Source organism: Colias philodice, chromosome 19, assembly GCF_061535455.1.
Source record: "Colias philodice isolate Cphi_HAF_F1 chromosome 19, ilColPhil1 Martin Lab GWU primary, whole genome shotgun sequence".
Taxonomy (NCBI): Eukaryota; Metazoa; Arthropoda; class Insecta; order Lepidoptera; family Pieridae; genus Colias; species Colias philodice.
The window spans coordinates 4,779,268-4,795,873 of record NC_143104.1 but is presented as its reverse complement, the minus strand read 5'-3'; the positions used below and the strand labels follow the sequence as shown (position 1 = coordinate 4,795,873).

The 16,606-nt window shown below is 34.1% G+C and overlaps 1 protein-coding gene across 6 annotated transcripts in view; it reads left to right on the top strand.

Moving 5' to 3' along the window:
• The window catches only part of ATP8B (ATPase phospholipid transporting 8B), a 58,346-nt gene that overhangs the window by 24,304 nt on the left and 17,436 nt on the right, over nt 1-16,606 (top strand). For all 6 annotated transcript variants that reach the window (XM_089707686.1, XM_089707684.1, XM_089707685.1 and 3 more), the window contains 7 exons: nt 912-970; nt 1,731-1,943; nt 5,020-5,225; nt 10,521-10,651; nt 12,773-12,972; nt 14,759-14,977; nt 16,300-16,408. In XM_089707686.1, coding sequence (XP_089563812.1) covers nt 912-970; nt 1,731-1,943; nt 5,020-5,225; nt 10,521-10,651; nt 12,773-12,972; nt 14,759-14,977; nt 16,300-16,408 — 1,137 coding nt within the window. The remainder of the gene's footprint in view (nt 1-911; nt 971-1,730; nt 1,944-5,019; nt 5,226-10,520; nt 10,652-12,772; nt 12,973-14,758; nt 14,978-16,299; nt 16,409-16,606) is intronic.

Sequence of the window (16,606 nt, the reverse complement as noted above, 5' to 3'; positions counted from 1 at the left end):
ACATAGATCAAGGCATAGTGCAGGTGCTTTGTTTTGGCGTTTTATTACCTAAACACTTGTTAATTTGTCTCGAAATATACTAAACATAAACTCGTAAAATGTTGAGCGTGTTTCATCGTGACGGATGTCATTTGGCGGATATTTTTCGTCCATTGTATAATTTCAAACGTGCTTTAAATAGTAATTTGTCAATAAAATATCATATTCTTTGGAATATTTGAATCCGTGTTTTGTATTCCAAAGTTTTGTAATTAGTTCGAAAACATATTATGTAGTTAACTTCATTAATCACCAATTAAACATTTTCTCATTGTAACTGGAAGGTAAAAACAGAAAGCTCGTTCAAATTAAGTCCATTACGAGTACGAGATTAGCAATTACATTATTATAGTGCTCATATAGTAATTTACAGCACGATGTTATTGTAGAGAAGCCACAAAACTATTATGCAGAGAGTAAATTATCGAATGCATTGTATTGAAATGTGCTGAACTGGGTTTACGACACGCTATAGAACATTCTGGATTAAATGGTGCAACAGAATACAGATACAATAATATTAGATATAATGTACAATGTACAGTACATTGTAAAACTCATAGGAGCTATAATTGTATATACCTATAGGTTAATTGTTTCTTTTCTACCCTATACAAATTCACTATAAATTAGGTGTAATTAAGATGTCGGTACTTAAGTAACTGTGGTTCCTTCAATGGAACTACGTTTGCCGGGACGGCTAGTAAGTAACATTTAAACATTGCGAACGAATAGCAATGAAAGTTCCTTTCCGTTTCTCTTCACGCAGTATGATTTGACTGCCTCTGTTTGCTGGTTTGCAACTGTTTTCCACTGTTATGGTAACGGTCTTTTTTGTTCTATTCATTAAAATATTTTATCATTTGTTGCAGAGAATGAACGAAGAATCAAAGCGAACAACAGAGAGTACAACGCGCAGTTCCGCTATGCCGTAAGTTTCAGATTATTTTTATGTGATTTAATGTGAAATAATACGAAAGATTGGTCTTGGTCTATCCCAGGGATAAAATTATCATAAGAACATATATACCTAATATTGAATTTGCAGAAGTATGATTACTCATTCATGATATTACTAACATGTGAAATCGATAAAGTAACATATCGTATGTCTAGGCGATATCTAGCAGGCATGAATTTTGGCAGTGTTACAATTTGCTGAATATATTTATAAAGTTTTGAATGAAGATGTTATTCCGTTTGGTCATAAAAAGTCTAATACGCGTCTGTCGGAAACTAAAGCAAAAAGTCATTCATGCCAGGAGAGGGATCGCAATACTCTCAAGTATTTCACAAACAGCACAATACATATACGCCATTAGTGCAATGAGCTCTTGCTCTACACAACCACTTTTGACACATACTCCAAACTAAAGGAATATTTAAAAGCAATGCACAGTGTATTGCACTTATGGTGCTTGTATTTAAAAGGTTTTCTTTGTTGAAAAATTTGTCACATAGTTAAGAGGTTCCTAGGTTACTAATATAAGACATAACCTCACTATATACTAAGTTTTACACCATCAACCTTCCATTATAATTTCGCAAGTATTTCCTCTCAATCCCTAGAAGATATAATGAACAAATTGTGATTGGATAATCGTTTCTCTTTAACAATATTATTGTTGATGTATTCTCTACTAGGTATAGGAGCAACCTTGACTTGTTTCCCACGAAGTGTTTTGTTTCAGAACAATTACATCAAGACGTCGAAGTACTCTATAATAACTTTCCTGCCATTGAATCTCCTGGAGCAGTTCCAGCGGCTCGCGAACTTCTACTTCCTGTGCTTGCTGGTGCTGCAGCTGATCCCAGCTATCTCGTCACTGACGCCCATCACAACTGCCATACCGCTGATCGGTGTGCTTGCTCTCACTGCCGTTAAAGACGCTTACGACGATTTTGTAAGTAACTATTCACTAAATATTATGAGTCTGAAAAAATCTGAAAAAATATTAGCTCGTTATGTTGGAGAGGTTCTTTATTAAGTCAATTTGTATTGTAAATGGAGCTCACCAAATTAGGGCATTCTCTCCGTTTTAACAATGAAGGGCCAGTAAGTACCGGTGGAAAGGTATAAAGAGGAGCTAAGTTAGATTTTCATTTGTCTCATTTAAAGTACAAAACCAAATCTTATACATTACTCTTCTAGTTTTATTCATTCAGTAGATAATTGAATGACAAACACAACCATATCATACCAATCTATCTGTTTTCGCTAAATCGCATCAATACCGCGTATTTTTTTTTCAACAACAATGTCATTCTCGTCTTCATCATTTTATTGTATATCTTTAATAGTAATTGCTGCGATGACGTGCAAAAACCGTACTCTCTTGTCCACGCCGCCGCAACTGACGCCAATTTGCCGCGTGATCTGACCAGTGACCATGCGAAAATTACAACTACATTTTCCAACAGTTTTACGTTTTAGTTCAATTTATAATCCAATTTAAGGTGTGTAGAACTAAATAAATATTAATACGATTTCCTTTTATACGAATCCGACAAGTTCGGTTTAAATAATTTCAATCCTCTTATGTGATGACTGTCGGATATACTTGGATTATGGGGTATACGTGCCGGTGAGATTTAAACTTAAAATAACCGGTGATGTATATTTATTTTTTATTTTAACGTAACATTATCTTTTTGGCTATTAAATTTTGAACGTAAAAAAAAAGATATAAACATTACAACATAGAGATTAATACATATCTTTATCACAGATAAAAGCGAAATACGAGCTAGGCTGGCAGTCTTGAAATCTAATAAGACATCCATACTAATATTATAAATGCGAAAGTAACTCTGTCTGTCTGTCTGTTACTCAATCACGCCTTTACTACTGAACCAATTTGCATGAAATTTGGTATAGAGATATTTTGATACCCGAGAAAGGACATAGGCTACTTTTTACCCCGGGAAATAGGATAGGTTTTATCCCGGAAATCCCACGGGAACGGGAACTATGCGGGTTTTTTTTGACTGCGCGGGCGAAGCTGCGGGCGGAAAGCTAGTAAGAAATAAAAATGAATTTACAAAAATATTCCTAACTGTTAATTACGTAAGTAAAATTTTTATCAAATTATCTTTTAAAGCCATTATGTTCTTTAATATTGCGCGGAAATTTTCTCGTGGAAATTTCCTATCAAAGTTGTCAAAAATCATTATCTTTACACGTAGGTACCATTTAATTTAATTATAGAGCTTTGTCTGAAAGTTCTTTTCTATACTTAATCATAATGTAATTATCAAGTCTCTAATAGCCATACATTAACAGTAACCTACATATGAATAAGACAGTCATTATTATGAATTAATAAATCGTATGAACTCATTGTTGTGTGACCTTGCTCGCATGGAAACAGTCTTTTGTGTATAAATGTGTCAATTTATTTGCACTTGAAACAATGTTTCATTTCGGACTTGTATTTTAATTTAACAGTAGGTACCTACGCTTGTACATATTACAAAAATGCGCCGTGTTTTTTAAGTTTTTATGTATGCGAATAACGGGGTACCGATAACATTGTTATAAAATTGTCGAATTTAATCTTTTTAAATTTCGCGCAGTACTTTTTTTATATTGTTTAAATGTGGCTTAAATAGGTACATGTATAGTGTTGTTTATAATTATTATATCTAATGGTACTTCTAGATTTTAGCAGTTCGTAATAATAGGAAAACGTGTATCTATGAAATATTAGGGATTGGAGATAATAATGCTATACGTATCTACAAGAAAAATTTCCAGTGATAATAACTAATAAGAGTTATCAATTCAGAAAAATACGTGTACATGGGTTTTTATTTTACATCAGTTTTAAACGGTTTTGTGTGTATTCTGACTAATTTATAGTTTATTTATCAAAGAGCTAAGATACTATGATTTTATTTGTTTATGTAGGTAGGTACCCAGTTACCTAAAAACGAAGTGTAATTAAAAGTAGTAACCGCATGGTCTTTTTTGTTATTTATTCATCGAACAAACCATTATATGGTTGTTAATTTAAGGACAAATCGTCAAAGCGATTAAACCCACATACATCTACACGTAATCTACAGTGAGTTGGTAATTGTTTTTGAATATAACTAAAAGTTAAAAGTATTTGTTCATATATTTTAATACAATTTAATTTTTTTCCCCTTGTTTTTAAGGTATACTTCTAAAATTCGTAGCCAAATTAGAATGAAACATAAATATCTAGAAAATTCAATGTTTTTATTAAAAATGTACCTTGTTACAGTTGTTTTTTTTCCAATGATAAAAAATTTTAGTGTGAAGCAGTCGTTTATTCTTACATAAAGAAATAAACTGATGTACAAATACAAAGTTACAAGGATGCTTTCAATGTAAAGGTGATAGCTTTACAAATTAACTGTAATAGATGTTGAAATATCATGACGTTATACTTAGAAGGAAAATATAACAATAACAGTCACGTTTCGCAATAATTTGTTTTGTAGACGAGCGAACTTGTCTACCATAATATTTAGAATATAATATAATACAACAATGAAGGTCAACTTTGATGATCGATTTGTTCTGTAGTGAATGGTCTGTACCCTTTACAGGAATTTTTGAAAAAAAAAAAAATCCTTTCCATGAGATATGACGCTCTTTATGACACAAATACAAAGAGATTATTAATTCTATCTTAATGAATACCAGTATAAAGATATGCGATAATTTTGTTTATTTTTCCTAGATTAGGTATTTCCCCTTTGGTTTACAATATTTTTTAAATTAGTAGTTATGTACCATATTTGCACACTATTAAAAGTGTGAATCATGATTTTACTTGAACTTAAAATGCTTTGATGATGTAAGAATTTTCGAAATAATTTTAAACTTGGATATTTTCATGAAGTTTCACCAATAAAAAAATCATAGAAAGTAGTTATGTATTACCTATATAAAATGATAATAAATATTAATCATGAAAGCACAGATAGAATATAATATGTTTGTTACAGCAACGGCACCAGAACGATTCGCAAGTGAACCACAGGCGAGCGAAGACCCTCAGGAATGGAAAGCTCGTGGAGGAGAAATGGGCGTCTGTTCAGGTGGGAGACGTCATACGGCTGGAGAACGACCAGTTCGTCGCCGCCGATATACTGCTGCTCAGCAGCTCGGAGCCCAACGGCCTCTGCTACATCGAGACGGCCGAGTTGGATGGGTAAGAAAATCTCTATCGATTTCGCTAATTCATTTTGTGTTGTATTTGTAATTGTAAGGAGATGGGCCTTATGAATGAAAATAATCAGAGAATTGTACAAAAATATAGAGAAAGATCGGTTCAGCTAGTTGTTGTTACATTTAGATATCTTTACTTTTGTCCAATTTACTTAAATTTACATGATAATATTATAGTTAGCTAAAGAGCTGGTTGTTCTGGTATGGTCGCCTGATGATAAGTGACCAATTTTTTAACTGAGCGGCGATTTATTCATTCTGTTTTGACCCGATCTAACGAACGGGAAGGAAGAACCTAATACATATTGTTATTGGTAGAGATAAAAGTTGAGTTAGCAAATTAAAATTATAAAATATAAGGAAAAGTTATATAAAACAAATTTTGAGCGTATAACCCAAATATCGTTATATTTTTGTTTTTTTTTTCCTTGTTTATAGACTTAACTGTACTTTTGCAGTCAAATGTTTGAAATAAGCATAAAAAAGTGATTAATTTCCTAAATTAGATTCTGCTATCCTTGACTTTTGAAAATGCCATAAGTTGTAAATGCATGCTGTTATTTACTTTCAAATTATAATGTCAATAAGATAAATCAATATCTACACGTTGATGGAAATGAGCTATCAAAAAGCAATTAATTAAAAAAATATAAGGCAATGCAATATCTCACAACTAGCTTAATAGCACCTAAACTGCTATTAATTGAATTTCCTTACAAAATTAATGTAACAATAAAAGCTCTCATTATACATTATTTAATATTCCATTAAAATAGATTACTTCGTAGGGATGCAGTTCTTTAACGATCTCCTCTAAGGCACTTTTAATCACGCGCGTTCATTCAGAAGGCGGCCGCTCAAAGGGGTTTCATAAGCTTCTTTTATTAGTCGGCAGGATTTCCTTTACACAATGAATACGGTGCGCTAGCGTCCGGAACACTTTCTTTATAATACCATAACCTTAAAGGGTAATGACTAATGAAGGTTGTTAATTCAACGACAATATTATGTACAATAACATTATGTACACATGCATATGTTTAATATGTAGGTCGTATAGGAATTAAAGTGTGTAGTTATAATACGTAATTATTTAATAATTGCATATGTATTTCATATAATTAAAGATGATAAAAGTATATATTAACATAATTTACCGTAATCTACCCCGCGATATACATTTTTGCTCTTTTTAAATTCGTGTCTCTACTCTGTACCTTTAAAATATAAAAACTTTTATTCAATTTATATAATTGGATTGCCTGTTTGTAGAGCTTTATATTTTTACTAGCGACCCGCCCCGGCTTCGCACGGGTGCAATGCTGATACTAAATACACTACAGAAAAATTGTGAACGTTGTATAGGTATAAAAATATAGCGGCCCGCTCCGGCCTCCGGCATCGCACGGGTATAAAATACATAGCCGGGCGGCCGCAAACGCTACGTCCTGCAATTTTTAAATCTGTAATATCTTCGAAAATATTCACTTAAATCATACGGTGTAAAGGGCCATATAGATCTATATTAAATGAACAATGTATCCATGGTATTTAATTGGTTAAGGATTAATGCTGTATTGGTTAAAATCGCTTCGAAAATTAGCCATTATTTGTCGTAAAAAGTAAATGACAAAAAAAAGTTATTGTGGGTTATCCATAAGAGATAGACATATACCATCGCGGACTTTTCTGTAGACCTTTTCAATGTGTATAATACTTAGTACATTATTTTGATAAAACTCGTAGGGTTCAGCCTGCGTTTGCAATGTAAGCGGAATAAATGTAATTTTTTACGACATCACATTAGAAACCTCAAAAATAACAGTACTTCTCCACTACTTAATGGATCTTATTATACATATAAACCTTCCTCTTGGATCACTCTATCTATTAAAAAAAACCGCATCAAAATCCGTTCCGTAGTTTCAAAGATTAAAGCGTACAAAGGGACATAGGGACATAGGGACAGGGAAAGCGACTTTGTTTTATACTATGTAGTGATACTAATAGAAGATTCTAAGTTCTAGTCCGTTTTCTTATGGGCATGCTTGTATGGAAAGGTATACATTTTTGAGTAAAGCAATGAAATTTGGTTCGAATGTTGTACTCGTTCACCTAAGCCCAAATCGCCTGGTAGCCAGTGTCTACTCCCCGGCAGAAGGGAGGGAGGGGGGGTTATAGAACAGAGCGCCCGGCGCTCGGAAAAAAAATTCTGGCGGATTCATTTGGCCCTTTGAGTCGAGTTTGGTGTCGTTATCAGGTAACTAGATGATGCCCGATTCATTCCCCATACCAGTTTTTTAGGGTTCCGTAGCAAAATATGTCACAATCTTTAAAATAATAAACTTTTGGCAGTGGCAAAATCCAAACAAACCAGTATATTTTTATATTTTTGTATCAAACTTGGTTTATAAAAAATACTGTCTGAAAGGCCATTTCATGCAGATTATAAAAACATTAATATGTAACATATATCTTACCATTTTCAATGTGAAATAAATTATAGAAAGTACAGGAACGTTCGTCAGCGCAGCGTAGGGGACGGCTTAGACCCGAAAAATAAGCAATAACATAAAACAAAAAACAGTCAAGTGCGAGTCTGACTCGCCCATCGAGTGTTTCGTACTTATTTGTCCTATACCATGTTATCTTGTCTGGTAGGACCTGGTTAACTGATACACACACACTTTCGTTTTTATAATATTAGTGTGATTTTTAATCATCTTTAAATTATAAATGAAGTCAGGTAACATTGTTAAAAATAAAGATATATAATAATAGAACGTTTTTGTATTAATAATAATGACAACCACCTCCACAATTACATAATTCGGTACATTTGAGCTGGCGTATAAAACACTTCAACCTGGAATTGCAAGATTTCACGCACCGACATCTTATCAATTCAAAGCTTCTCTTTTCTTTTTATTTCAAATGGGCAAGGAATATTTTGATTTTTTTAGGTCCCTTAATATATACAGCCTGTAAAACTGCCCTTAAGGTGTGTTGTTTAAGGGCAGCTTCTGTGGGAGGCAAATTTTCGATTTGCCTGTCCGTTTTTGTTAAAAATTTGTTTGCGACCCTTATTTACTGTCACAGCGGGGTACAATGTGAAAAATAAACATGTACTTATAATAATTATAAAAAAATATAAGTTCTGGATAAGAGTATCCTTAAAATATCGTGACCGTCCTTACCTATCATGCATTGTAATCACAAACTTTTCAATTTCACTGTCTGCATATTTGCCACTGTAAAGTGCTTCAAATCCTCGTGTGCCATTCGGATATGCCTTCCATACCTCAAATGCATGTGTACCTATAGTTCTTTTAGACCTTCTAGCTTTGGAACACACGATATAGTAGTAGTAGCCAAAATAATGTACAGTACAGAATATCATGTATTCCAAGCTACCTTACCTATGTAAGGACGGTCACGATATTTTAAGGATACTCTTATCCAGAACTTATATTTTTTTATAATTATTATAAGTACATGTTTATTTTTCACATTGTGCCCCGCTGTGACAGTAAATGAGGGTCGCTAACAAATTTTTAAGAAAAACGGACAGGCAAATGGAAAATTTGCCTCCCACAGAAGCTGCCCTTAAACAACACACCTTAAGGGCAGTTTTACAGGCTGTATATATTTAGGGACCTAAAAAAATCAAAATATTCCTTGCCCATCTTAAATTAAAAGAAAAGAGAAGCTTTGAATTGATAAGATGTCGGTGCGTGAAATCTTGCAATTCCAGATTGAAGTGAAGTTTATACGCCAGCTCAAATGTACCGAATTATGTAATTGTGGAGGTGGTTGTCATTATTATTAATACAAAAACGTTCTATTATTATAATATCTTTATTTATAACAATGTTACCTGACTTCATTTATAATTTAAAGATGATTAAAAATCACACTAATATTATAAAAACGAAAGTGTGTGTGTATCAGTTAACCAGGTCCTACCAGACAAGATAACATGGTATAGGACAAATAAGTACGAAACACTCGATGGGCGAGTCAGACTCGCACTTGACTGGTTTTTGTTTTATGTTATTGCTTATTTTTCGGGTCTATTAGCCGTCCCCCCAGCTGCGCTGACGAACGTTCCTGTACTTTCTATAATTTATTTCACATTGAAAATGGTAAGATATATGTTACATGTTAATGTTTTTATAATCTGCATGAAATGGCCTTTCAGACAGTATTTTTTTATAAACCAAGTTTCATACAAAAATATAAAAATATACTGGTTTGTTTGGATTTTGCCACTGCCAAAAGTTTATTATTTTAAAGATTGTGACATATTTTGCTACGGAACCCTAAAAAACTGGTATGGGGAATGAATCGGGCATCATCTAGTTACCTGATAACGATACCAAACTCGACTCAAAGGGCCAAATGAATCCGCCAGAATTTTTTTTCCGAGCTCCGGGCGCTCTGTTCTATAAAACCCCCTCCCTCCCTTCTGCCGAGGAGTAGACACTGGCTACCAGGCGATTTGGGCTTAGGTGGACGAGTACAACATTCGTACCAAATGGCATTGCTTTACTCAAAAATGTATACCTTTTCCCATAAGAAAACGGACTATTCGTGGGTAGTTAAAGTTAAATGATTGCGCTTAAGAACTTTTGCTGTAGTGCTAAGCGAAACAATTTATGGTTTTTTATTTTGATAAAAGTATGAACTTTCTTTTAGGACCCACGCTGACTATTTATTTAGAGAAATGTTATATTGTATAATAGTCGTAACATCATTTAGATGTAAACTGCCAACCATTTCGAGCCATGAATTTTGATACTGCATATATAATTATATACTTTAGGTCAAGGGAGTAAGTTAAGATAAAATCGAGGTTGCTTATTATTTTTCTTGCATTGCTTCTCTAGAGAAATCTATCGCAAAGATCTTTTTTCCTTAGTCGAAATACAATTTTCCTTATTTTTAAATAGAAGGCACAACGTCAAGGATACAGAATTAATTTCAAGTCTTTTTAAACGTTAAATCAGAATTTATGCAATCTCTCGTAAATAATAACTTCAATTACGAGTTTAATAAGAAAACCTATCCTTAACGTTAATCCGTGTGTAGATAGTAGATACCCGACGAGACAATAGTTCTCTAGATTCTAGAACGTAAGCTACGCAATTCTCGTTGCATCCTTTTCTTTCATGGTGATTGGAATAGGGATAGCGATTGCTCCTTGCGAATATGATCTTTACGTTTTGTGCTCTTTGTACGAGACGTCTTTGTATGATAATTGTTGTTTCTTTACTAGGGAGACAAACCTGAAATGTCGTCAGTGCCTTCTGGAGACAGCTGCGATGGGACAGGACGACGCACAACTGGGCGCGTTCGACGGCGAGATCGTCTGCGAAACGCCCAACAATCTACTTAATAAGTTTGATGGTAATTTTTTTCTCATACATATTTCATTGATTTATTATTATTTGGTATACTCAGTTACTCAAATTCAGCTCTAAATCTTAATTAGCTCGGCTTAGCTTGTCTAATAAGTCGTAACCAGCTTTTACCGCAGAATTAAACTGTAGAGTACAAAAAAACATGCCCATGTAATCTTATTGTTCTAAGACAATTTAACGATATTTCCGCCGCAAACCACAAGTGATTGTAAAAGTAACAGGGTTCTTAAATTAGTTATCTGTAACCACGTAATAACTCCAGTGTAACTAGCTCTCATAATGAATGTTTGTTTTTTGTTTGCTGCTGACTAGATACCTACATGTAATTATGTTGTAATGTGCAGTGCAACGAGCGTGCTATTTCATTTTGCACTGAGACTACGATAGCTTATAGGAATTATTAGCACGGTAAATGTTTATGTCATACTTTAAGTATCATTTTTGCATAAATCATAATATGTTAAGTATACATTGTAATGAACAAATGTATGATAAAACAATAATCACAAAGAATATAGGTCAATTCTATAGGATCAATATTAATTTGAAATCCAACGAGGTCAAGTATCCTGACGACTGATGAACACGATATTAACGCCCGGATATAAAGGCCAGTGTTGAAGTGTATCACATTGAATATTAATGCATATTTATTTAGTAAAGGACATTGTTAAGGTTGGTCAGTCTGCAAATGTAGGCCTATAAATTATACAGCTATAAAATATATAATCCTCAAATTACATATTATCGTCAATATTCTTCTACCTTCATTGTCTAATAAAATATAGAGTATATAGGTAGTCCGAATACCCTTTACAATTATAAAATACATTTATTACTGATTCTATTCTGAAATATAAATTAAAACGATATCTGTGGTTTTCAAAGATGAATTTATTTTAAATGTTCTACTTGTTATACAACTTAAAATTTGAACGATGTTTTGATAATTAAAATGAAAAGGTTTTCCATTACGTTGATGGACTTGGGATTGCTGCTTTTATTATTTTTATATTCTTTTCATTAGAACACGTGATTCGTTTTTATGCATGTTCATGCAACCATAAACTCGATTAAGTTCATTAATTAAACTATTATAATTTAATTTTGTGGATAATCTTAATGCATCTGCAATTTACTCGTTTTTGTAGGACACTTACTAAAAATAACATACTTACATTGATTTTGCATTAAACATATTACATTTGGTACAAGAGAAGTAAAGCAATATGCACTAGCTGCCGCAAATTTTCCAGACGAATGAAGACACTAAAATAAACGTATATTTTATTATTTCAAAATGCCAACGGTACATTTCTAGCATCGAATTCTAATAATACCGTGCCGATTGCTATGGAAATGGTATTCAACGTTTCCTGTTGGTAAATAGCAATTGTGACATTATGAATGCAATTTGCGCATAGGGATGGTATCGAATTTGTGAGAGAAATGCACCGTTTATTATCTCGGTTCGCAGCCGCAGCCTGCCTGTCGGCGATAGCTCGCTCGCTCACCGCGCTTTTTTACCTTTTGCATTTATCGATATGCGGGCTTCAGAGGCTTGAATGCTAGTTGCGTTTTTCATGTTTTGATACTTTTACAGATGGTAATATAGGTTTGAATGACAAATGATGATAGATAGTGATAGGCCAAACATTATCCTACTAGTCGTATTCTACTAATATTATGATGCGATAATTGTATTATACTCTTTCGCGCAAATACTATTGAACCGATTACAATGAAATTTAGCACACATAGAGGGTAACTTGGATTAACACATAGGATAGGTTTTATCCCGGAAATCCCACGGGAACGGGAACTACGCTGGTTTTTCTTTGAAAACGCGGGCGAAGCCGCGGGCGGAAAGCTAGTAGATATTATATATAACTAGCTATGCTCCGCGGTTTCACCCGCTTGGCTCCGCCCTTATTTATTGGTCTTAGCGTGATGATATATAGCCTATAGACTTCCTCGAAAATTCTCAATAACACCGAAAAAATTTTTCAAATCGGACCAGAAGTTCCTGAGATTAGCGCGTTCAAACAAACAAACTCTTCAGCTTTATAATATTAGTATAGATAAGTGAATATATAATTCCCTTTAGGTACGCTAAGCTGGCGCTCGCAGCACTTCTCGCTGGACAACGACAAGATCCTGCTGCGCGGGTGCGTGCTGCGCAACACGTCGTGGTGCTACGGCGTGGTCGTGTTCGCCGGCAAGGACACCAAGCTGATGCAGAACTCGGGCAAGACCAAGTTCAAGCGCACCAGCATAGATAGGCTACTCAATTTTCTTATTATAGGGGTGAGTTGCCTTGTTTATTTGTGTATTGGGTAGGATAGCGTAGTAGGTGGTAGATTCAGTGACTTCATAGATAGTTTATGATTATTTATTGTATTGGGTAGCGTATGGTAGACTCGGTGACGTCTTAGATAGACTACTCATTTTTTATTATGAGGGTGCGAGTTACATTGTTTATTAGTGTATTGGGTAGGGTAGCGTGGTGGATTCGGTGACTTGATAGTAGATAGTCATATGTATACGACCGTATTAGAAAATAGATTTCATAATATAGAAGGTGTAGTACAAACTTTTCCTAATAAACAGTTATTAACTGTGTTTGGTTTAAATATTCGTAAATGCATTAGGTTAGTCATCGGATTCTGAGTTTTAAATATCTACTTGAACTCTAAAACCTAGCAGTATTATTATAGCAGTAGCAAGCCGTTTAATAAGCAAATCTAATTAAAATCATGTCCATTTAATAGTTACTATTCAAAAGCATCATCAATGGCATACAAAAATAGATGTAAATTTCAGGATGTTTTTTTTTTTAATTAGGGTGAAGTACTGTTAACCTCTAAAAGGCAATCCAATGCTTTAAATCTCGAGGGAACATAATAGAATCGCTATAATAACTCGCTTATTACGTTAGTAAATACTATTCAGAGAGATACATTTACCATATCGATCCGGCTCATTCACACGGCAAGCATGGTCTGAAAACGTTCCCTGTTAACCTCTAAAACTAATTTCGTTCCGTTTATCGCAGCTTGATAGCTTATATACGTTATTAGTAATTTAGTAATTTTATAGCGTGTTTCGTGGTGCATGCTACTTTGTACATCGATACACTTGAAATGTTTATTATAGACACATCGAATACCATCCTGCTTCATTGCGTACTTGTAGATACATATACCTACTTGAAAAAGTAATAAAATCATATTGAAAATTATTATTATTGGACACGTTATTTCTGTTAGCTAAAGGTGCTGAAACCGCGAGCCTTAAGTCATTAGTTGGTTTATTTTTAATCTGCATTTAACTAGAAGTGAACATTATTGGTTGGAGAAGCCATATTTAAAACAAAATAGTTTAAACATTATGGTTACTCAATGTTTAATAGGAGCGTACTACTTTCCCCATACACGTCGGTCCATTAATGCGTCATTAGACCACCTTCATAGTGTAGACTTTGTATACTTAATGTTATATTGTTTCTTAATGGAACTTGATGTTGACAAACAAATCGTACCATATTAATGTTGCCAGTATATTTACTTTTTAATAAAATATCAAATAAGTATCTTAATTATTTAATATAATTAGTATTTTCACAATGACTAAAGACAAATGATACCTAGGTATATAAGTTTGAATATATGAATAGTTTAACAAAAGTTCTGTGTTTTTTTTAATATAGTAAAACTTCAAAACTTGTAAATTTATGTATTATGAGCAGGTGCGATGACTAATTATTATTATTTGTACACCTACGGCCGCTTCTTTGGTATAATAGAGCGTAAGTGTTATAATAACAATTTTAAAGAGTTTGAACTAGTTGTAGTTGGTCTTCAGTGGAAGATATGAGTTTTTGACCTGCTAGATTAGAAACTTAATTAAATATTTAAAGGCAGTGTGATTTAAAGCCTTATACCTTTCAATACTTTTTATCTTGACCCAAAGGCCTCTTTAAGGCATCAGTAGTGGAAACTGTAGTTTTCCATTAGCCAGTATAGTGCGTACCAAAGAGGCGGTCGATGCGTGTGTCAGTGTAGAGCGATACAAAGTGGCGGTCCGCCCGCAGATAGTGCTGTTCCTGCTGTCGATGTGCGTGTTCTGCACGGTGGCGTGCGGCATCTGGGAGTGGGTGGTGGGCCGCTACTTCCAGGTGTACCTGCCGTGGGACACGCTCGTGCCCGCCGAGCCGGCGCCCGGCGCCGCCGTCATCGCGATACTCGTGTTCTTCTCGTACGCGATCGTGATGAACACCGTCGTGCCTATATCGCTCTATGTGTCCGTCGAGGTGAGTGACGCTCTCTACATCCCTTACTAGGTAATATATTGTATAGGTACCTTTTATGAATAAAATAAAATAAAAATGTGTGCGTGTTTTAGTGTACACACGTAAGAAGTGAAACTTCTTTATGACCTTATTTTTCTAAAAATAATTTACTATATGCAACTTTACAGAAATACGTCAATCACGCGTGGTAGGGTTAAAAACAAGATGGCGCGTAACGGAAAAATGTTACACTAAATTTTTTTCCAACCCCGATAAAGAAGTTTCACTTCAAAAATATTGTCTGACTGCTGTGGAACATGTGCCTATATCGCTCTATGTGTCCGTCGAGGAGAGTGACGTTCTTTACATCCCTCTCTGGGTACAATACGGTCTGACTGCTAATAAAGATATTATACTACTAACTCGACAGTGCATTATGACGCAAAAACCGTTCAGAGTGAGAGCGTTCTTGTCCACAACTTGTCTCTTTCTAATGAGGTGACCATGGCCAAACAAAATAAGGGACAAATTGCTTGAAAAATGAGCGTGTAAATATCCTGCTACATATTATATTGATGATACGCTATATAATTTAATGTATATAAAATAAACTAAAACATAGTGTCTATAATTTCATTAACAAAATTGAAGTCATTACATACAATGGTCTGGAGAGCAAGACTGAGAGATTGTTACCATTGATGTTAATCATTTAAATGAGTCATAAAAATAACAGTGAAGACTACAATAAAAGTTAATGAATGACGTCTAGGTACCCTATAAATTCTGCAATATCACACTGTAAAAATGTAATCGATTTTTATCGCGTTCCACTTGTGTTTGAGTAAACAGTTCCGTGTAAATAAACAGAAACACTCAAAGAAAAAGACAAAATAGGTCTTAATAACTTCCGCTGTTTTATCGATACAATTCATAGGTATTTGCAGAAAAAATATTATACAGAAAAAGTGATAATTACCAATCATTTATTTTGCGTAGCCTTGTCACGTAATTTAAATCGCCATTAAATGTAGAACGAACGTCTTTTTTAACTATTTCGGCCTTGAACATTCAGACGAAACGATATACGTATATTGCAAATATGAAGGCCAAATAGAAACCCACACGGAATATCTGTTAAAACAGACTTTGAAATAATCACAAACAATAATTCATATTTGTTTTATCTTTTGTACTATTGAAAGTGAGGTAATTCTTAAAATGTAATAATTATTTTTCTTCAGTTGCTTGTAGAATACTTTGTTAACTGTACGCGGTAACCTATTTACGCTTCTTCTAGGATATCTCTATAAAATGTATCGATCTCTTGTTTGTCCTTGCAGGTAATAAGATTTGCACAGAGTTTTCTAATAAACTGGGATGAAAAGATGTATTATGAGAAGACTGGGACGGCCGCCAAGGCGCGCACCACGACACTCAACGAGGAACTAGGTAAATAATCTAATAAAATAGTGACAGATATATGATTGTGCCTCATTTTCCAGATCGTTACTATCGTATATCATCCAATGTAAAAATAGAAACCTATCTTCAATAACTTCTTTTATTCTTATAATTAAAGTTTAAACGCACTCGTCTAGAACGTGGGCGTAGTTAAGAGTGCTCATCAAACGTGAATGTTTTTAGTAC